Source organism: Crocodylus siamensis, chromosome 2, assembly GCF_052110815.1.
Source record: "Crocodylus siamensis isolate JL-2025a chromosome 2, ASM5211081v1, whole genome shotgun sequence".
NCBI lineage: Eukaryota > Metazoa > Chordata > Crocodylia > Crocodylidae > Crocodylus > Crocodylus siamensis.
The window spans coordinates 178,599,627-178,622,410 of NC_143396.1; the positions used below are offsets into that span (position 1 = coordinate 178,599,627).

Below are 22,784 nucleotides of genomic sequence, written 5' to 3' on the forward strand. Positions count from 1 at the left end.
GTTGTAGGCTATTGTAGAGCGTATGAACCTGCTATATTTAAAAAAAAAAAAAAGCTACCTTGAGTGGATCATCCTTCTCTGTAGCTCCACTGGCCATCATCTATATTGTGAAGCTTTGCTTAAACTTCTTCCAGTTCACTGCTGCATTGCTAGACAGCGTTAACTCATCTGGAATTCTGAGATGCTCCATTTTTCTATATTTCTTTGTATCCCACTTCTGGTACCATGTGTTGCTCTCAAAAGACCAAGGGGTTCAGCTCATATAGAATGATAAAGCTTGTTTACTCCGAGAGGACTCTAAACCAGCACTCTGCAGTTGCCTCCCATCCTAGGCTAATACATAATAGTTTAAAGGTATCCACACAGTATGTAAGATAGCTGGCTTAAAAGTTAGCTTGGGGGTATCTACTTCTTGCTTGTGATGTTTGACAAAGTAAATGCAAAGAGATACATTCAGGATTTGGATGATTAATAGTGCTTCAGAAAAACACTAGTAGTCTGCACCCTAGCCATAGCCCATATACGCTATTTTAAATGATGGTGCTGAAAGCTGTGTTTTATTCCTACTTTCAGATACTTGTTTGGAATAAAGATATCAGCAAGTGTAATGTTTCTAGTTTTATAACTTTGTAAATTCATTCCTTTATCAAACTAATTGCTTTATTTTGTCTCCTTTCCTTTTTTTTCCCTTTTTTCCTTAAATGCAGGTAAATGAAACTGGGTTCCTGTGTAACTGCACAAAGGTAATCTGTATTGACAATAACACTTTAAAGACGGTTCCAGTACCCTGTGTCCCACCTCCGAAGCCTACATGTAGCAATGGTCTTGCTCCTGTGGTAGTGATGGATGAAGATGGATGCTGTTGGCACTGGGAATGTGACTGTAAGTAAAGAATTTGTTAGCTATTTTTTTATGTTTTGAGGAACCAGAACTATTTACAGGAGCTACAGTATTTGTAGCAGAGACATGTTATGCAAGTTTTACCCTTTATATCTCCAGCAAGGCATTTAATTATTATACCACAGCATCAAAGTAGCCTAGCCAAAAGCTAGGCTTGAAGGAACTACACACCTAGAAGAATAGTATTATTATGTGGCCTCAGCTGAGTATATTTGAGGTAGGCTCAAGCTTTTCAGTTTGTATCCTGATCCAGCTGCTTGAAGTGATACTTAACTTTTGGTTCAGAAATTGGGGTGGGGTTTTAACAGGCCTTTTTGTGAAATTAATGACACTTTCTGTTTTAGGGGTGGGTGGAAATATTGCAAAAAATAGTCTTTTTGAGGGAATTTTTTTGTTTTTATTTCACGTCATATCTAAAATCAGAAAACACAGGAAACAGAGAGTAAGAACAACCAGGCAAAAAGTGTTCAGCTTCTTCAAATTTTAAAGAAGTTCCAGTTTCAGTTTAAATCAAGTTTTAAGTTGATTTGTTTCGCTTAGCTTTTTTTAAAAAAAATCCCAGGTTCCCTGAGTTAACACCGGTAATAGTAAATTGTCTTTCCAGTTACTACAAACCATAATTGTTCATAATCTGATTCAAATTCTGCTTTTTTGCCATGCAAAGTTCAATTAACTCTACTTCTCTCGATAGGCTTTTGCACTGGTTGGGGAGATCCACATTACATGACATTTGATGGAGTATCCTATAGCTATCAAGGGAATTGTACATATATCCTGGTTGAAGAAATTAACAAGACAGTTGACAATTTTGGGATCTACATTGACAATTACCACTGTGATGTACGAGATACAGTCTCCTGTCCACGCACACTCATTGTGAAACATGAGACCCAGGAAGTGCGCATAGCAACAGTCCAAATGAATCCTATCAAAGTAGAGGTATTTGAAGAGTGATCTGTAATTCTGATGTCCATTGGATGTACCCTAACTTAATTAGATTAATTTCTCAATATGCTCATTACTTTGGTACAAATGCTTACACACATGGAATAATTGTCCCATGCACTGCAAATAATGCAGCCTTGGATAGGAAAAATAGATTACTTTTGATAGGAAAGCTGCTTTGTCTGTGTATTTAAATATTATAACAACTTTGCACTTTCTATAGTCAGATTTTTACAATCCCCCATCTCTCCAAAATATGGGTTATTGAAAGTATCCATTGGAGTTGAGTGCATAAAATGGGATATAGTTTTATGAATTTGAAGCATCTGAAGTTGGGTAATATCCTAAAGAAAGACGTGTTGTAGCATATGAAAGGAGTTCTAATAAGCAAGAGTAGTCCCTTAGTCCTTTGTAAAGCAGAACTGAGGAAACACAGAAGGCCATTGAATCATTTGGGAATTTGAACAAGAGAACACGCACATCTCAATTTAGAGATGAAAAATCAAACACTGGGGCCAAAATGTTTCTAAAAGTCTCCTTAGTAGGCCAATGGTTTGGTATAGTTCATTTTTTCAAGTGGAGGGTCATTATCAAATGTATTTCAATGTTCAGAATGATGTTTCAAGACAGAACTGTGGCATGGATGCTTTTCCTTTTCTAAAGAGGCAAAGTAGTCTAGTCTCATACAATATAAGAGGTAGATGCATAAGACATCACCGTGTTCTGTACAAGTCACTGATGCATTTGCTTTCTCCTTCTATTCCATTTTCATTTTATAATGAGCATAGATCAAATATATTACCTTTGTGCCCTGTGTTTGGAGCATTTTGAAGAAGGAAAGAGAATTTTAGCTTGTTGCACAGGAAGTTTATTATGCATTTCCTCTTATATTGTACTGTGGCTATGGGGATTTAAGCATGCTTTCTACTCCATGTTAACTGCCTGCATGTACATTTTTACCTCATGGAAGTTTTTCATCCTTTCACTATGACATAAGCTGCCATGTTTCAGCTGCAGCATAAGAGCATGAACATAGGCAGTTACTGTGGAATAACTGCTGTGCTGTGAATCCTTCATCACATTTACTTCACAGGGAGCATGCTCTTCACATGCATCTTCTAGTATCTTGTGAAGTACTAGGAAAATCTTCATTATCCTGTCTTAATGTGCATTAATTAACTAAAGAGCACGAGGCACTTTTACATGTGCTATGGTGTGGAGGGGGGCAACACTTTCATTTGAATGACTCCAAAAGCTGATCTAATTAAAGTGTTACAGTGTCTTATGTATCAGCATCCCTACACTTAAAAATGGTGGTGGGGGCTCTTGAACTAAAACATGTTCAACAAGCTTTAAGTCAAGCACTCATGCCACTACTTTTAAGTGTGGGGACACTGATACACCAGATGCAGGAGGCTTCTGGAGCTCGGTAATTACCACCCTCCAACAGACTTGATTGTTTCAATGTGCTGTAATTACAGTACATAGGAGCAGCCTCTTCATTCATGTTCAGGCACCTAGTTTTTAAGTGATGCTTAATGTGCATTATTCTGTTTTAATGCACATTAACTAAATAGAATGTTTTTAAGTGATTTTTCATGTGCATCAAAATAAGCTAATGCACATTAAAATGCATGTGTAGACATGCCTAGTGACTTGCTTGGTTGCCATGAAACCAAAAGATGTAGATGTAGACAACAAGGAAGCTGGGAGCCCTAACCCAAATATTATTTACCTTTATGCTATATTTCCAATGCAACTTAATGATAAATATATTCTTTTTACAAATGTTAAACAAAATGTATGCCTCTTCTCTGTTTTCCTTTGCACATTAGGTACTTGTAAACCAACAAGAAGTAGCTACACCTTACCGAAAATTTGGATTGAAAATCTTTGAATCAGGCATAAATCAGGTGGTGGAAATTCCTGAACTTAAGATTAATATAACCTACAATGGCTTGGCCTTCTCTATTAGAATGCCATACAGCCAGTTTGTCAACAATACCCAAGGACAGTGTGGTAAGGATACATTTTTTCTCCTTTTAGAATTAAATATAAAAAGCTTAATGAAAGACCTAACAGTAAGAAAGTCAGTATATGGTCCTCTGATTGATGGAAATAAAAGGACCATTTTATATTGGATATTTGTGTCCAACTATTATTTCATTCCCTTGCTGTTTGTAGGGATTTGCAACAATGACCCAACAGATGACTGCAAGCTACCCAATGAAGAATCTAACTGTGAAAGGATGGCAGACAGGTGGCAAGTTAATGACCCTAAAAAGCCAGAGTGCCATTCAGCCATACCATCTACAAAACCACCTGAGGTTACACCCTCAACCACAACAGCCTGCAAAGCATCTGCACTTTGTGAGCTCCTTATTAAGGGAAGGTAAATATGTCATGGGCATGCACGGACCTTTATCCTTTAAATTTAACAGCATTTCTGAATTCCAAGCACTCCATGACGTTTCCTCATCACCAGCAAGATTTTATTTATTTTTGTTATTCTTTTTCCACATCTCTTCTTCACATTTTATGATCCTTTAGTCTCTGCAACGTTCTTGTTGCACCTCAGCCTTCTTTGAAATGCCCAGAATCTTCTGTGCTCTCTTAGATTCCCCAGGCCCTTCTGCATCTTGCCCCTGGAGACCCTGAAGGGACCCTCTGATTCATTTTCAGAACATGGCTCCAGAAGAGAAAATTTCAAGCCAGATCTAATCTAAAAATGAAATTTTTGGTGGTTTCTGAACCCTTTGAAGAAAGGTGGGGAGGATAGTCTAACACAGGGGTAGGCAATGCTTTTTGGCTGGAGTGCTGAAAAAACCAAAATGTCTACCTTGGAAGGTGCCGGAGTGCTGACATGCCAGAGCCTGGAGCAGCTGTTTGCAGCCTCCCAGCTGCAGCTGGCCCACGGAGCCCGGTCTGCTTGCAGCAGGGCTTGCAGCCTCCCAGCCGCCTGCTGGGAGCAGCCTGGGCTCCATGGCTGACAGCAGCTGCTTAGAGCCTGGGCTGGCGTTGGTGTGCCGAGCAAAATGGCCTTGTGTACCATGCTTGGCACACATGCCAGGGGTTGCTGACCCTGGTCTAACAATTGAAGTTAGTGTTTTAGAACCCTGCACTCTAATGGAACATGCATCTCTCAGCAATTAGTCATGTTCAAATCTCCGTGCACGCTAATATACTATATGACATAAAAAGTACACTGAGCTGCATATGGGCCAGTCAGGAACTAATCTTAATATATCTTTCTGATTCTAGCTTGTTTGAGGAGTGCCGTAAGTTTATCAAACCTGAAAAATACTATGAAGCCTGTGTGTTCGACACCTGCACTATTCCCAATGCTAAGATGGAGTGCTCCAGTTTGCAAATCTATGCTGCCATCTGTGCTGACCAGGGTTACTGCACTGACTGGAGAAGTCAGACCAAGGGCACCTGTGGTATGTTGGAGAGGGGGAGGGGTTGGGAATTGCCATTTAGCCTGAATAGTTTGGAAATCCTGTTGGGTCTTATTTTAACATCTTCTATGATAATTAGGGAGGTTTATCCTCTGAGGCCAGAATATGAAGCATCTTAGTAGCACCTTGACTTAGGTACTGCCTCATCTAAGGTTTAAGTGCCTGTCCTGGGCAGAGATTCAAAATGACCCATTTAGATGCATCTCATCCCTATATGGTCAGTGAAGAAATTTCAGAGATGACTAAGAAAGATTCAGGTCCACAGAGACTCTATATAAAGAATGGAGACTGGAGGTCACCTACAAAGGGTGGTTCAGAAAAGGGTACTTAGAGGTAGCCAACAGGAAATGTTAAAGCACAAGCGTGTTTCTGAGCTCTCACCATTTTCAAGCTATCTATTATGTGTCTCTTTTTCCTTACAACTCATCCCACTTCTGAGCTAGTTGAACAGGAGGTTTCTAAAGATAGGTGCTACCCACTTTTTGACTAATAATCATATGGGGAGAGTGTTCACCAAGGAAATGGGAGAGTTGGGTAACACTCTCCCAAGGTGATTTGAATGCACACCTCCCACTCACTAGCTGAATGCGCTTAAGCACTGAGCTGTAGAATAGGTTCATTGAAGGCATTCTCCAGCCTTCTTGTTCAAGGTGGGCCACTGAGCAACAAGGTACGCAAGAGATCTGGGGTCAGAGAAAGACACAAGAAGGAACCTGACTCTATAAACCACTCAAAGGGGAATCCTCTTTGTTGGTGTGCTTATTTCTGCTTTTAAATGAATGCCTTTCTAATGTATGTGAAATACATAAACAATACAGGGAGGAAACATAAGGGAGACTACCTCCGTAACCCTAGCACTTGTGGCACTCCCTTGGAATATGGGAATCTTGGGGTCTGTTCCCTGATGAGCACTGTTTTTTGCATTTTGCATTAGGCTATCATTAGCTAAACAGCAGATATAAACAAGATTGCAAAGGGCAGGCACTGTCACAACTGATAATTCAGTGCACTGGATGTGAGTTAGATAAGAAAAAAATGCCACCTAACTTCTGGTTCTCTTTTAGCTGTAAGTGCCATTTGGAACAAGTAGTTGCTCCAGGCCAGTTCTGAACATGAGTTCTCCTTGAGAACATGAGGCTAAGGGAAATCATTCTTTGGGACCCAGGTGGCTAAAGTGCACTTAAGTACCCTGTCTAATGAGGAACTTTGAATCTGGCTTGAATTTCTAATAACAGTAAAAAAAAAACTTCACAGTCTTTGTTGAAGAAATTTTGCTGGAGAAATTTTCAGTTGAAGAGCCCATGGGTGACCCTATGAGAAATATGTGCACTAAGTGTACCTGAAACACCATCTAATGGCATGCACCAATGTCTACATTTATAGTTCATATATAGGGACCAGTCAAATTCCCAGTGGAAGTGGGCTGCATGGCAACTTCTTTAATCTTGCAGGTTTCCCTGCACACAGGGCGTGGTTGCTGATTGGCTGAGGGGTCACAGCAGTCCTCCTGCTTGATGCTGGGTGGCTGGGAGGTAAAAATGGTGCCACATTTAAAACCACAGTTTTCACTTACCTGCTGGTCAGGAGTGAACAGTGGGGCCTCTCTGCCAATCAGTGGGGGAGGCACATGGGGGAACCTGCAAGATTAAAGGAGCTTCCATGTGCAGTCCACTTCCGCTGTGATGTCAGTAGGTCCCTAATCATAGATTTTGCAGGCATGATTTTAACAGGTGCATCAGTTTCTTTGTAGGTGCAGTGGAATCACTTTTGAAAATACTTGTCCTTAAGAAATTACAACTAACAAAAAAATTCAGTATTAAAAACTCAAATCCTGGTCTTGCCCCAACACAACAGAATGAGGCATTTCTGTGTATGTTACTTTATGTAACATCACTTAACACCCAGAGACCCCACATTAACTAGGTACTTAGTGGAGGGTTATGGGTGGATTTTTACCCTGTTAACTTCAAATTAGTTGACTTCCATGCTTCTCATTTAGACCTTCAGTGTAACTGAATGAGGCATTTTTTATCTATTTGTTTCCAGTGTTTGTTTGAAGATTGTTAAACATAAATAGGAAAATGCATAGTTGTCAATGTTCTGTTTCCTGGGGTTGACTTAATGGACCTCCATATGATGGCCTTACTGATTGCTCCCCCCCACCCTTCTTTTCTTTTCCAGCTCTTAAGTGCCCATCACAAAAAGAATATAGAGCATGTGGTCCCATTAAAGAAAAGACCTGCAAAACAAGGTAAATAGTTACTTCTCTGCCAAGTAGCAAAGTGTTTAGTGGTAGCTAGCCCACAAAGAAATTAGTGAAACCAAACTTTAAAATCTTAATATTGTCTCTAAAGGTACAAGCACAACAAGGTACAACATATTTACCTGGTAGTAAATGGAATTTAGTGCATAAACCAAATAGAGTGAACACATAGAGCACATCCCAACTATACAAAAAATTACTCTAGTCCAGATCCTCTTTGTTGGTGTGCTTAGTTCCTTCACTATGTGGAAAATGTACTAAATAAAACATACAATGTGTCAAGCCCTGTACCCAGCTTTAGCCCAAGGTAGCCATTGGCACAATACAAGTTGCCCCTCCCTCCACTTACTGGCCAGATTCTATAATAGCACCTACTGCAGGCAGCAACTTTGGGAGAGGTGGTTGAATACCTGCTTTGTACTGCTGAGTCAATTTACTAAAGAGTAAAACCTAAGATAAATTACTCTAAAATAACCAGGCTGTGCATCCATATCCTTATAGACAAACTTTGAACCAGATATCAAAATAATGACTACCTTTATCTTCTTGTTGCACCTCTGATGTGACGAAATTAGCTTCTGTATAAAATGAAATAAATTATGACTTGAAACAAGATTGCTTGTAGTCCAAAAATCTCACAGATACTGTTTCTTTTGCCTATATCTTTCTAAGTAAAATAAATTTGCCTCAACTTTCTATTATCTGGGTATCTCTCCACTGATAATGGTGGTCTTCTGCAATTTTTATCCTATATAGCCCAAAAGCACAAGACAGTAACAAATATGCTGAAGGCTGCTTCTGCCCCAATGGGACAATGCAGTATAGTCCTGGTGTGGATGTCTGTGTAAAAGCCTGTGGTACGTTTTTTATCTTTATTTATCTTTTGATGCTGTCTAGCCATGTAAGTTGTAGTTTTGAATCAGCGTGTTGTACCAGTGGTAACGAAGGTTTATCTTTTTCTATCTGCAGGGTGTGTTGGACCAGATAACGTACCACGAGAGGTACACTTACTTTTCTTTCAAGTTGTTTTTGTCTCACCAAATATGCCATGTTTTGTGAAGACCCCCAGATTTTCAACCAGGCATTTACTTGACTGGGTGTCTCAAATTTTAAAATCTTTGATTTATACTTAGCTTAATCTGACTGATGGAAAATATTGTCCAGACAGCTACTAATAATCAGTTTCCAGACAGAAGTATAATTAATGTATAGCTCCACTGTTTTTGCTTTCTATCATACACTCAAAGACAGATATGTATACATAAATACACACGTAACACTGATGAAATAGTCCCTTATAAAATAGCTGTATTTTAATTTTTTTCTCTAAGCATTAACCTTTCAGTCACTTTCTCTTTCCTATCTTCTGTAACAGTTTGGGGAGAAATTTATCTTTGACTGTAAGAATTGCACTTGCCTGGATGGTGGAAATGGCATCATCTGTGAGCCTCACCAATGTGCTGCACAGGAAAATAAGCCACAATGTACTGGAGAAGGCTTTTATGAGGTTGTTGAAGTCATCCCTGATAACATTTGTTGCAACAGAACTGTCTGCAGTAAGTTCATCCTTTGGCACTCTACTGTCCCTTGAAAGTGGAAAGGCAGAAAAAAGTTGGAGAAGCTAGCACCAGAGATTCTTAGATGAGCTACAATAAAAAGCCAGGAAATCATATTTTATGTATGTTTTTCAAAAAGTAGCTGGTCTTTTTTCAAAGGATGCACTGCTTTGAAACTAACAGTTTGCTGTGCTGCAGTTCAGAAAAAAAGTCTGATTTTTTTTTTAATTCTTGAGTTCAGTCAGGTCATACTCAGTGGGGCATCTACACACACACTTTACAGCAGAGTTGACTAATTAGCTCTGCAGTAAAGTGTCACACTATTAGGCTGGAGTAAATTAATTAACTCCACCATATGATAGTATTGCCTGACACAAGTACTATCCTATGGCAGAGTTATTTACTCCACTGGAATGCATGTGTAGATGCTGACTGGGGCATAAAGGTGCTACAGTTCAGGGGCTGCCTGCCAACTAGCTCCATACTGAACACCCCCATGCCCCAGCCAGCCCTTCTGCAGCATGTTGAGCCAGGGTAGAGTAGCTCCAGGCTAGGCTGACACCCTGGGTCCCTTGCTAGCTGGGGCTGCATCACCTGGCTCAATGGTCTATGGTTTTGGGTATACATGTAAATGCTGCACCTGGGAGCAATAAACTTGAGCATGAACTGTGCTGGAGTTTATTCAGGTGCACTAATTTCATGTGTAAATGTACCCAGTGACACAATGATATAATGTAGAACAATACATGGATCTTGGTTTTTTTGTTTTGCAATAGCTGATTGCAGTCCTGGAGATAAGGTCTCCTAGTAGTTCTCCAATTATTAATCTGCATAGTATACTGTTACAGTTTTCTGATGTGTGATGGCTATATGTACATTGGTCTTCACCATCCAGTGAATCTTCCACCATCCAGTAACTAGGTCTACTGGCTTCCACTGGACAGGATGTGGCATATAGAAAGTTTGTAGAGAAGAAGGTAATTTGCAGAGCAAGGAGTCTACAACCTCTCTTCTCTAGGAAGCTTATTGCTAAATATCACCACCCCAAAGGAGGCAGTGCTAGCTGTTTAGCAGGGGGATGATGCATCCTTTAGGTAGCCTCTGCCAGTGGATTTTCAGAGCACCTTGGAAGCGGAGATAATGGTACCACCACTGTATTGTTCACTTGAATCCTATTACAGGGGAGCAACTGACCTTACTGGTGCTGGGAATTTCAACTGGCACATTCTTCCATGAGAGGAAATGAATCTGTGTCATTGTGTGTATATCTATAGCTTGTGTATTATCATAGTAAAGTGGTGACCTGGGACTCATGGTCCAAAGGCAGCAGGTATACAAGGCAGTATCAACCCATTCCTAGCTCAGAGATTTCAGATCAGAGAGCTGTAGGATGAGAAGTGCCATTGCAAACAGTGTTTCTGTATTACTCTATTTTTTAGCCGAAATACTAAATGATTAGGGCTAAGGTAAGTGAGATTAGCCTGTGAAACTCAGTTCTGCTAAATGCTTGGACCAAGAACTTATAAACATATATCAATCTACATTTTTCTTGGCTTTTCCCCTTTTCAGGATGCAACACGAACTTGTGCATAAGCAAACCACCTATATGTAAACCAGGATTTGAAGTTCAGTCCTCTATTCCCCATGATGGATGCTGTCCTCAGTATAAGTGCAGTAAGTCTTTTATCAGCATAATATTGTAGTCAGTATTTTACTTCACATTTGAGAGTCAGGTTAGTATAAGCTTGTCTGTTGGAAGGGGTAGCAGAATTGATCATATTTTCTAGGTTTCTACTAGGGGTAAACCCAGGAAACAGCTGAGGAAGTAGTAGTGCAAGCAGGTCAAGTAATCTTGTTCAAGGTCAAATATTTCTGGTTATATGCCTGTGTAAGGGTAATGAGAGATTTGACCAGGACTACATTCCCCATTCAAGCCTCTATAATCAAATGCCCCTATGAGCATTCATAATAAGAAAAGCTGGTGAACCTTCCCTATGTTATCGTGAAGCATCCCTATCTCATCCCAAGGAGAGCAGGAAATAGTTTGCATCTGTCAAATGGGGTTTGTAGAGTGTAAAACCTAGTATAAAGATATTGGGCTGTATTTATCAAACCAGACAGACTTCTTGTTTGGCAGGTACATCTTGTGCCTTGTCACACTTGAACAGTGTGCAATACAAGATGAGAGATTGGACTATATTTTTTAGCATGTGTTTTATGATATTTTGTGGAGGAAGTAGCCAAGACATGGATTAAAAAAATCAGCACTTCATTTGTTCACATAATTATAAACTCTCATCTCTTTTCACAGTTTCCAAGAGAGTTTGTGTACACAACAATGCTGAGTACCAGGTAAGTCCCCTTGTCTTTGCATGAGGGATTTTTGGATGAAACCGTATGCGGGACTCATACATGTGAATCCCAACAACATCCTTTAACAGAGGGGCTTTGAAGCAGGTTGCCTCTTATACTATCCATTTTTAGAGACACTCAGATTGTAATAGTAGATGTATCAGTTACATAGAGCCTACAATCTGTTGGAAAAAGTTGCTGCATATCATAAAAATGCTGTTTCCAAGTAGTAGAACCAGGGATATATTTGTTTTTAATATAAAATGGGCATATACCAAAAACGGTGTACATTTACTGTCAGCACTCTGTTGCTCTGTTTCAATGCACCATTGTCAAAACTATAAAGAGTTGGGTAAAAGTCATATTCTGAACTGATACGTACCTCATACAGTTCTCTTAACTTCATTCATTATTTTGTGGGCATTTGAAAGGTGCCTGTTACCTTAAGAGCTTAGTACACCTTCATCATCTAGGGCTTCAATAGAAACGCTAAACTAGGTTAGATATTAAACTACCCACTTTACCTGCACAAGTCCAGGTCTTTACATAAAACTGTTGACTATTAGTTCCTATGCATCTACGATATGTTTTCCTAGTAGCTACTATTTTAGAGTGGTTTTAGACATTAGAAATGGCTGACACATTGCACCTTGCTAATACCTGAATTCTGGCTTTTTTTTCCGTTTTTTTCTTTTTTTGAACATTCTAGCCTCTTTCTCCAGTTTTTAAGGATAAGTGTCAAAAGTGTCTCTGCACTGAGCAAGTGGATAACAGCACTGAACTAAACGTCATCTCATGTACACTTCGTCCATGTAACACAGAATGTGATCCAGTAAGAGAGATTTTTTTGTGTAAATATTGATATTTTTCTGAAAAACGCAGTCATAATTGAGAGAGGTATGATCTAAGCAAGGGTCTGGGAGCTAGGAATTCATAGAGCTTCTCTTTTAGCTCTAACAGTGATTTACTTGGCAATTAGATTTCTGTCTCTAAAAAAAAAAAGGCAGGGGGAAGATACTGATGCTTGATATATGTTGCTTAAAGCTTTATAATCATATTGTGACAATTACTTAGTAAATACCTATACAGTGCTTTGGAGATAAACAGATACTCAAAGACTAAACATATCAATTATAATAGCTGCGTTTATATGTTACTTTTATTTATACTTTACTTTTTAAAATCTTTTTTACATTTACCTGATGATTTCCCATTGCAGAAACCAACTGCTCTAAATAATCTTTAAAATTATAATCAGTTCTGCCATTTGGCTGGCTTCCCTGAGACAATCCTTTAATATGGTGATGGTATTATTAGTTTGTTTTATTTAATAAAAAAAGCTTTTAATGTATTTTTCTTTTAAAGGGCTATGAAATTAGTAAGCCTGCAAAAGGTGAGTGCTGTGGAAAGTGTATCCAGACAAAATGTGTCATCCAGACATCAGATGGCAATGAATTCATCTTGAGTGTAAGTGTACTCTGATGTAAATGGTGTACTAGATATGTAACAATCCTTGTCTTCCTAAAAGTATGTGTTCAAAGGAAATACATAGCAGTTAGTGAGGAGAGATAAAGGTCATGACGTTTCAGAGGCTGATTGGATTCAGTTATCCAAATTTCTCTTGCCTGGAGAACTCAGGAACTCAGGCTTTCTTAGAAGAATTTTTTGGGTATGACAAGTCAGAAATATTATGAGAAGAACCATTCCAGGCTGTTTCTTTCCTGTCCAGGAAGACGATAATACTGGTAAAAGCTTAAATATAAATGATTTTTTTTTGAGGGGGTTCTTTTTTGGGTTCTTCTTATTTGATGTATGCTCATTGGTCCTTTTGTAATCAAATTCTCAGTCATTTTTCATCGACTCCAGAGTTTCCTTGCTCCCAAACAATGACAGAGAGAGAGAGACAGAGAGAGAGGATAGATAGCCAGGTTCAAAAAGGGACTGGATAATTCATGGATGATAGATCTATTAATAGATATTGAACATAATGGTTAGAGATGTTTCCTCTGGCATCTCTAAACCTATAGTGGTAGATGCTGGGGAGGGTAATGAATAGGGAATAGATCATTCTAGAGATATTTGGTTCAATGCTCTCCCTCTACAGCTTCCATTTCTGCCACTGTTGGAGACAAAGATCGTGGACTACAGTATATGGACCATAGGTCTGATCCAGTATGGCACTTGTTGTGTGTGTGTGTGTGTGTGTGTGTGTGTGTGTGTGTGTGTGTGTGTATTAGGGCTATCCAAAGCTTCAGTCCCTGATTCAATTCAGCAGAGATTTGGCCCGATTCAGTGACTGAATCTCTGAATCTGAATCGATTCAGGAGACCCTTTAATCGCTCTGAATTGAATTGCGACCCTCAAAATTGATTCAGAGAGATTTGGAAAGATTCAATGATTCAGATATAGACACAGTTTTAAATGTTTTTTCTACATACCTCAAGGTACCGGGTTGCTCATGAATGCTGCGATGCTGGGGCGGATGGAGTGTCCCACAGGAGCATGGGGGGCTCTCCAGCACACTCAGCAGCAGACCCGGAACTGGACCAGAAGCACTTCTAGTCCACTTCTGGGTCCACTGGGGGGCGTGCCAGGATCCCCTCCCCATGCCTCACTGGCTTGGCGACTGGTGCCTCCTGGGTCTTGGGGGACACCCAGGGTCACCCTGTGGATGATCACTGAGCCGGGAGGGTGGGGAGGGCCCATGGGCTCAGTGGCAGATGCAGAAGTACTTCCAGGTTCACCGCTGAGCACGTGCCCCTCCCCCCTCAGTGCTCCTGTGGGATGCTCTATCTACCTCAGCTTTGCAGCATTCATGAGCTGTGCGTGGTACCTTGAGGTATGTAGAAAAAACATTTAAAGCTGTGTCTATGGCCAATCACTGATTCTCTGAATCAGCATCGAATCTTCAGATTCAGATTTGGCTGAATCAAATCAGGGACAGTGATCTGAATCAATGAATCAAATCACTGTCTCCGATTCAGGCTGAATCCGAATCCAAATTGAATATGGCCCATTTCACAAAGCCCTAGTGTGTATGTGTGCACTCAGCTCAAGAGAAATTCCTTGTAGAAATATAGAGATCACCTCAATCCACACAACTTCAGAATGCAGACATATCCCTCTCTAAGCCAGTACAGTTGTGTATCTACAGTATATAGACTGAGATATGAGAGGGAAGTCACTTTTGGAGGATAAGATTTCAGAGTCATTTCTCAAATTTTCTGTGCTATTCCCATTTTTATATAGCCTGATGAATGGAAAAATGATCCAAGAGACAACTGCACTATTTATAGCTGTAAGAATATGCATGACCAGTTCATCTCCTCCACCTCCAGGATTAGCTGCCAACCATTCAATGAGAAGAACTGTAAGCCCGTAAGTAAATGCAAACTGCTCACCCTCAGTTCTCATTTTAGTTCGATGTAGCCACCACATTAGCAAGAGAGGCCATACTAGGTTTTACCAAAAGTATTAAATCCCTGATCAGAAATGCTAATATTACTATTTCTATTAAATTATCTTCAGCAAGGTGCCATCCACTCAGGGGCACACAGTTCATATACTACATATACATTAATGTTTCTAGTTGGCAATTATCTTCCCATAGCCTCAAAATAGTCATCTATAATGTCTTAACATTTTTATTCTGTCAGATCAAAGGGCAGCACATTTCTTGAGTGCCATGTAGACAGAGTAGTTGCAAGGAACAGGCCAAGGTATAAATGCACCCACTTTGGGCATTTTTGTACTCACTAGAGCACTTTAATTAGAGTGGCTGCAAGAGGGTGAGAAGTAAAACTGGCTGGGAGTGAAGCTTGTATTGTTGGGCATACTACAGGTGAGTTCATGTGGATTGTTTGCTTTTCCCTGAGCCCTGGGAAGCAGAAGAACCCAGGGCATTACAGTTGGTGTTTCTGAGCCTAGAGAAGGACTGTTGCTGATTAAAGAGCTCAGGACTGATTTGAGCCAGGCTAGCTGGCAAAACCCTACATGCCCCCACTACCATTTCGAAGCACAGGAACACTCCTGCATGGCACACAGAGGCTGGCTGGAGCACAGTAATTACCACACTCCAGCAGACTTGGTTACTTGAGTTTGCTCCAGTGCACTGTAATTACAGGTGCCAGAGCAGCCTCCCAGCTTGTGTACAGGAACCCTTTCAGTCTAAAGTGTTGGGATATACAGAGAGCTCATATATCAAACTGTGTGGAATTGTTGCTAAATAGTAATTGAGGTGAATGTCATATGTCTTGGGCTTTTCCTTCAAATAATTATATTTTTCAGCAGATTCTGTTGTAGATCTTAGGCTTTAAGACCAGAGAGAGGATTCTTATTCTAGTTTACACTGCATCATCGTTTATAGTTTCAACTACTAATTGCAAGCGTGGGGGAAATAATTCTGTTCTTTTGAGGCAGTGTGGGGGTTGTACAAAATTCCACAGTGCAGAAAGGTAGTATTGACTTTTTTCCTTTTTTTCCCCCAGGGTACTATTTCCTACCTAACTAATGGGTGCTGTAAAACATGTGAGTACAACTGCTCAGCAAACATATGTCCACTACAAAACAGAAACACATTTTTCTTTAAAATAGACTAATTTTTCTTTTTGAGAACTGATGCAATTGCTAATATGTATTTAACTAAATAAATATATATATATTCACCTTAGCTGTTTTTAAGAGCGCTTAGAGCAGCACTTTTCCAATGGGCTTTCAGTCTTGGAAGACAAAAGCTCACTATTTGGACACAACAGATCTTAGGTGATATGCAGTGAAAATACAAGACTACTGCGGAATGAATTAGTAAAGTAGCACGTCAACGAATGGGGTCTGAGTCAAAACTGCCTGTTGAGACAGGTCAGGAAAAGGAATGATAGGGCTTCCTCCACTGGTAAGGGAAGATATTCCTTATTTCTTAATCAAGGTCACATTTTTGTTTAAAGCTTAGTGACTTATTTTTTCCTTTCTGCATTTTCCTTCCTCAGTGGCTAAGGTCACTATATAGGGCAGCTCAGTTTCAGTTCATTACAATATGGAAGGTCTGAGAAGTGCCTAAATAAGGACTAGTAGTTTTCTCTTTGGCATTCCAACTCTGTCAAATTTCTTCAGCAGCTTCTTTTAAACATCTCTAATAACTGGCCTGCTAGGCCTGGCTGGCTGAAACTTCGGTCTTAGTGATTTTGATACTAATAGTATTTTTGCAGTAGGTTGATATCACTTAACATGGTATGTGCACTGACTTGGGACTAAATTTAGTCCCAAGTCAGTTGGCATACACAGCATGAATGTGTCTTAGTGCAGCTACACGTGCATTAAGGTAATCTAGCTATTCATGCATACATTTGAAACCTGCTTTCGCAGGTATCAAATTTAGGGGCAAAGAGGCTAAAATTGCCATTTTTACGGTGCATTAAGGGTGTGACCGCATAGACCCTCATTTTTAATGTACCTTAAAATTGGTGAATGCAACTTAAATCGGCATGTGTAGATGTACACAATGATTCTAAAATCACTTGTTAAGAAGCCATTGCTTTTCCTTCTTCAGCCTCCACAAAAACATTCACACATGTATGCATGGAGTCACACTTATTTTATATAAAAACTCAAATAATTTAGTAGAACAAACCATTAACTTTTTTCCTAACTTTCTATAATTTCTTTGCCTTACTGTATGTCTAATATGGGTATGTTCAAAAGGTAGTTTATAATTGTGGGGCCCAACTTCTTTGACAGGTGTGTCACTAATTAGCCCCAATTTCTTTGGGCACACCTACATGAGACATATACTGCACAGTTGACTAATTAGCTATTCAGTAAATGTCTTGGTGTTTGCATGTGTGCCCCTATTAGGCTGGAGTAAACTAATTTACTCTGCAGCAGGATAGTACTTATAAATACTATCCTGCTGCAGAGTAGAAAACTCCAGCAGTACATGTGCAGACTCCGGAAGGACTGGCTGGGGCACACAGGTACTTCAGTGAGGGGGCTGCTTTCTAGCTAGTCCCATACTGAAGAACCCTCATGCCCCAACCAGCCCCTCAAGAGCACACTAAGCCGGGTGGTGCTTCCCCAGGCTGGCAGGCTGACCCCTGGGGCCCTCTGCCAGTCAGGGCTGCTCCACTTCAGCTCAATGTCCTGTGATCCTGGGTGCACATGCAGACGCATGCGTGACATCAATAAGCTGTGGAGCAATAAGTTCCAGTGCTTACTGCTGTGCATTAATAGGCATGTATAGATGTGCCCCCTGAATACCATTTTAATCCCCTTCCCCTGTCTGATCTACTGCTCTTCTTTCTGCCCCCTGTTCTATCTGCTGCTATGTTGCCTGTACCTAATACAATCTACCTCTTGCCTCACAAAGAAACTTCTCATGCCACCTTTTGCACACATGCTACAGGTTGGCCCCTGTTCTATAACCTATAATTCATACTAAGAGCAAATGGAGCCCCTATAGTTATCTTATCTGACTCCTTTTATCTATACACTATAGTCCCTATACCAGAAACTGGATTGAAACAAATACTTTAGAAAGTGATCTGCTTTTCAAGTAATCATGGAGAGTGTAAGGGATAACGCTAAGTGCTAAAATGTTTGAACTTGCTGGATAACTAAAGTATGCACAGAGTTTATTCCCAAAGGCAGTTTTTGGTTTTTTATGACAGGTTTTTTTTGATGACACAGCCTATGTTAAAACACCAAGGTAGTTTTGCAGCCATTTCACAGCAGGTCTTTACCACACTTTTATTCGATAGGTATACCTCGTGATACCCCAGCACCATGTTCTGTCAGTCAAATGATGGACTATATCACGCACCAGGGATGTACTTCTGTGGAGAGAGTCAACGTGACTCAGTGTGAAGGAACATGTGGAACCTACTCCATGTAAGTAAACTGAACTGGACAATGAGACAAGAATTTAACTGGCATACAGATTGTTTATATAAAAGGGACAATACATAGCCAAGCTGAAGAACAGTGGGAGATCTGGAACTGGATCAGCTCCCAGAATCACAAATACTGAAATTTGTGATTGAATTGTTTATTCATTTTAGAAACAAGGTCCATAGCAAAGGGATCTCTGGCCTCAGACTCATGATGATGCCTTCTCGACTATTAAGTGAGAGCCAGTTCTCTTGTCATTCATATTAGATCAGCTTGGGTATGGTACAACTTGGGATGTTTCCTATAATGGTTATGAACTCAAACATTAACAAGGCCTGATCATGAGCAGAGAAGCTGCTTTTAAAGGTTTAACATATACAGTTGGGGAGAAAAAGAGACAGACACATGCACCCATTTTCTAAGAGGAATTCAAAGGTGCACATTTATATAGTGAACTGAAAAAACCCCACATTTGTTAAAAGTCTGTGTATGATTAAGCTAATGGAATTAATGTTGTGCTGGAAAGAGAATCCACAAGTTAACTGAAATGCAGACACCTGGAGGATGACTGCTTTAACACATTTCAAAAACAATATGAGTTTCCCAATTAAACTATCATTTTCCATCTGCCATAAAGTACAGTGGACAGCCCTTTTATGGAGAAAAACATGCACTTAATCAACAAAGAAAACAGATCCCAGTTTGTCCAGGGGGACTGTTACTATTGCAAAAGTGCCTGCACATCCCAATAATGACTTCACACTGGTCAGTAAAATAACAAAAATATAGCCCCAGCATAAAAAAATTATCCAATGCAGGATGCTTAATGGTCAGGGATGTGCTGATTCAGGGGAGCTTGTATTGCAGCTAGCTATTCTACATCTGATCTGCTGTGAACAGAAAGTATTTAAGAGTCATCAAGGCTGGACATTTCAGAAGGAGTCTAAGGGAGTTAAGTGCCCAAATCTCCTGGATATCCATTCAGTAGACATGATTATATTACCTCTCTGGTTGTGCAAGTGCCCCGACTCTAGGAATAGGGCCACCTCCCAAAATGTGCAAATGCCTCCCTGTTCATAGGACAGAAGCACTTACGTGCACAGGGGAGAGACAGAATCATTCCTATACAATAGTTAGGTACCTTAGAGAGTGTTTCAAGCTGCACTTTGGTCATCCATTAGGTGAAAGTGGATTTTGCTTGGGGCTCCGCTAGCTTTAAAGCAGCTGCTCTTCAGATTTACACGGTTAAAGGTTGTTTTGCTTATTATTTCTAATTCCTTACAGTTACTTATTCACCAAAAAAAGACAGTTATACTGCATACTAATATCTAACAATGAGTAATGGTATCTTTGTCCATACTAACAAACAGATACTCTGCTGAGGCCAACTCCATGAACCACAAGTGCACTTGCTGCAGGGAGTCGATAACTAGCAGAAGGAGAGTTCAACTACGGTGCCCTAATGGAGAAGAGGTGAACCATGAGTATGTGCATGTGGAGCATTGTGAGTGCCAAGGCACTACCTGTGATGTACCAGATTCATCTAGAAAGGCCCAGCAACAGTTAATGGAAGGGGACAGAGAGGCTGCACTGAAACGCATCAGAAGAGCCACCCAGAGACGAGTGAAGTGAAGGAGATGAACATAATGACACGCTGGTAGAGGGGCTAAAAGAGACTGTAGTAGACCTTTGTAATTTTCCAAGAGTAATTCAGTGCTTTCCATTTTCCACCTCCTTCTCTTCTAAGCCCTTGTTGTACTCTATTTATTTGTGTATAAAAATGAAAGAAAATCTTTCTTCAGGCGCATAGTCTTTTATTTAGTTTTGCATTGTCTGCTTTTGCTTTGAATCATTAAAGACATACTTCAGAAGCAAAGGGCTCTGTTTTTATTCATCTGAATGCCTGAGCATTTGGGAAATGAAAAGGAAGGGACTTCTCTGCATGAAAAGAGACACCTCCTGCCCTCTGGGGCAGGCAGTGATTCTTAATCAGGGTCCCCAAACACCCTAGGGTGCTACCTGGTGCCACTTACAGATGATTCACATGTTAAACCTAGAGATTTCAAATAGGAGTCCATAGTACCAAAAACACATTCAGATCTTCTGCAACAGAGGAATTTATCTGTGTTTCCATAGTCAAGAAATGAGTGAAAGCCAAGAACTGATATTGGCTGAGGGGCACCTTGAGTGTAACAAGGGCTTCTTGAGTTTCAAAAGGTTGAGAACCACTGCTGGAGGGGCTAAAATCTGTAGAGGTCTGGTCTTGAGAATCCAACATGCAAGGGTCTTTCATTCCAATATCATGATGCCATGTCTGCCAAAATGGACATGAGAATGAGTAGTTTTGTTTACTAGAAAGCAGCCATTTTGAGATGATTTGGGGTACTGTCAGGGAATGCTCACTGTAGACTAGCAGCAAACCCCTTCTTTTCAACAGGGCTGTTTTTTTGCACTAGAAATGCCTTATGACTGCTTTATTGTAAAAGATGACTACAAAAGGAGTCATTTCACAATAAAAGAAACTGTACCTGTTCAAACTAACTGAGGGCTTTTGAGTGTCTTGTGACTATGTTGTACGTGAAAATTGTATCTCTCAGTACTCTTTGCCAGTATTTGTGTCCTGATCTGCAGAGGTATAACAGCTCAGTTCTGTGCTGCAGGTAGTCTGCCCAGAATAGCCACATGGTACTGAGGACAACGCTGGCTCCTGCCATACCAATTGGTAGTGGTTCTATTGCCACTGCTGTGGCAATCATAGAAAATGAGGGTTGGAAATGAGAATAGATGCTCTTGCTTTGAGCAGGGGGTTGGACTAGATGACCTCCTGAGGTCCCTTCAGGAGGTCATCTAGTCCACCCCCTGCTCAAAGCAAGAGCATCGCCAGCTAGATCATCCCAGTCAAGGCTTTGTCTAGCTGTGTTTTTAAAAACCTCCAGGGATGAAGATTCCACCATCTCTCTGGGCAGCCTGTTACAATGTTTTATTACTCTCCTGGTGAGAATTTTTCCTAATATTTAACCCAAGATTTCCTCGCTGCAACTTGAAGCCATTGCTCCTTGTTCTGCATTTGCCTCCACTGAGAACAGTCCAGGTCCCTCCACTTTGGAACTACCTCCAGATATTGAAGGCTGCTATTCTGCAGAGTAAATAACCCCAGTTCCCTCTTCCTCTCCTCAGAAGTCATGTGTCTCAGCCTCCTAACCATTTTCATTGCCCCCTACATTTTAATAGAAAATCTTTTCTGTAATGGGAGGCCCAAAGCTGGACACAGTACTCCAGATATGGCCTCACCAGTGCCAAATTGAGGGAAATAATGATGGCAGCTTTTGCCACCCCTGCAAAGGCAGTGATGGGGCTGCTGTCCCAGTTATCTCCCCTCAGTTACACTACTGCTTATTGGTGAGGATAAATTGCATGTCACCATCCTAGTACTTTTGAACAAATCTGGATGTGCCATCCTTAAGGACAGGCATTTCCCTCAAATAAGGGAGCAATATTCAAGATATATATAGGTGGTACCATAGATTTGTGGTGTATTGCATATAGGAACCAATCCTGCCATTCCTCCCTGTTCTTCTATGCTTTATCCATTAGCTGTTTCTGTTGGCCTGTTAAATGTATGTCATCTAAGATCAGACAAGGTTCTTTGGGTAAATCTGATATCCAATCCCCCCAAAACCATGTCTACCTATGTTCTTAGACCATCACAGCTGCAACGTATACCCCTGTCATCTAAGATGGCAGTTATCCCACCAGAGATCCGCTGTATTACAAATGAAACACATGAAGTATTACATTATCAGCACATGCTCCTTGACAGATTCTACTCCACGGCACGTCACTGCTATCTATCAGCAATTGAAAGCTAATGTAGACTTTCCTGAGTCTTGCTCTTCAAAGGCTCCTGCATCCAAAGTAATTCATGGAGTAAAGAAAGATGCACATGCAAATAGCCTTCCTAAATTGCTTTATTTTACCCTTCCACACTATGAAAGAAATACTCTGGCAGAGCAAGCATGCTATATCAGGGAAGAGCTGGTAGTTTCTTCCTGATTGTTCAGTTATAAAAATGTTCAAATAATTTTTGCAATTTAGAAGTGTTTTGCATCTAGACGGACAATTAGTATAGTCTCCTTCATTGCATTCCTGAGATCATTTCAAGCAGCAAAGACATCCTTATTTACTTTGCTTCTACTTGAGCACCCAATGCGAAAGGCAAATGTCTTCTCTGTGGTTTTGCTGTATGTTAAGAAGCAGATATTCAGATGAAATGTGGACAGGATGCATAACACCATTATTACTGCTAGAGCAGATATCTGGGGCCAATGGAATGAATCACCAATATGATAGGTCAATGTGCCTCCTGTAGAGTTCAGTCCATCTTCCACTAGGAATCTTTCCATTGGCTTAGTTGGCAACGGGTTGGGA

At 40.4% G+C, this 22,784-nt stretch overlaps 1 protein-coding gene across 1 annotated transcript in view; it reads left to right on the forward strand.

Annotated features, from left to right (window-relative positions):
- MUC2 (mucin 2, oligomeric mucus/gel-forming) overlaps positions 1-20,001 on the forward strand; it is an 88,657-nt gene extending 68,656 nt beyond the window's left edge. Inside the window, 18 exon segments of the mRNA XM_090034616.1 lie at positions 574-604; positions 708-882; positions 1,592-1,839; positions 3,681-3,864; positions 4,030-4,237; positions 5,107-5,285; positions 7,485-7,554; positions 8,323-8,423; positions 8,536-8,567; positions 8,942-9,122; positions 10,692-10,796; positions 11,434-11,474; positions 12,184-12,306; positions 12,840-12,941; positions 14,724-14,852; positions 15,962-16,001; positions 18,227-18,356; positions 19,727-20,001. Of these exon segments, the coding sequence (XP_089890742.1) occupies positions 574-604; positions 708-882; positions 1,592-1,839; positions 3,681-3,864; positions 4,030-4,237; positions 5,107-5,285; positions 7,485-7,554; positions 8,323-8,423; positions 8,536-8,567; positions 8,942-9,122; positions 10,692-10,796; positions 11,434-11,474; positions 12,184-12,306; positions 12,840-12,941; positions 14,724-14,852; positions 15,962-16,001; positions 18,227-18,356; positions 19,727-19,988 (2,341 nt within the window). The 3' untranslated portion in view covers positions 19,989-20,001.
- Positions 20,002-22,784: the final 2,783 nt, after the last annotated feature.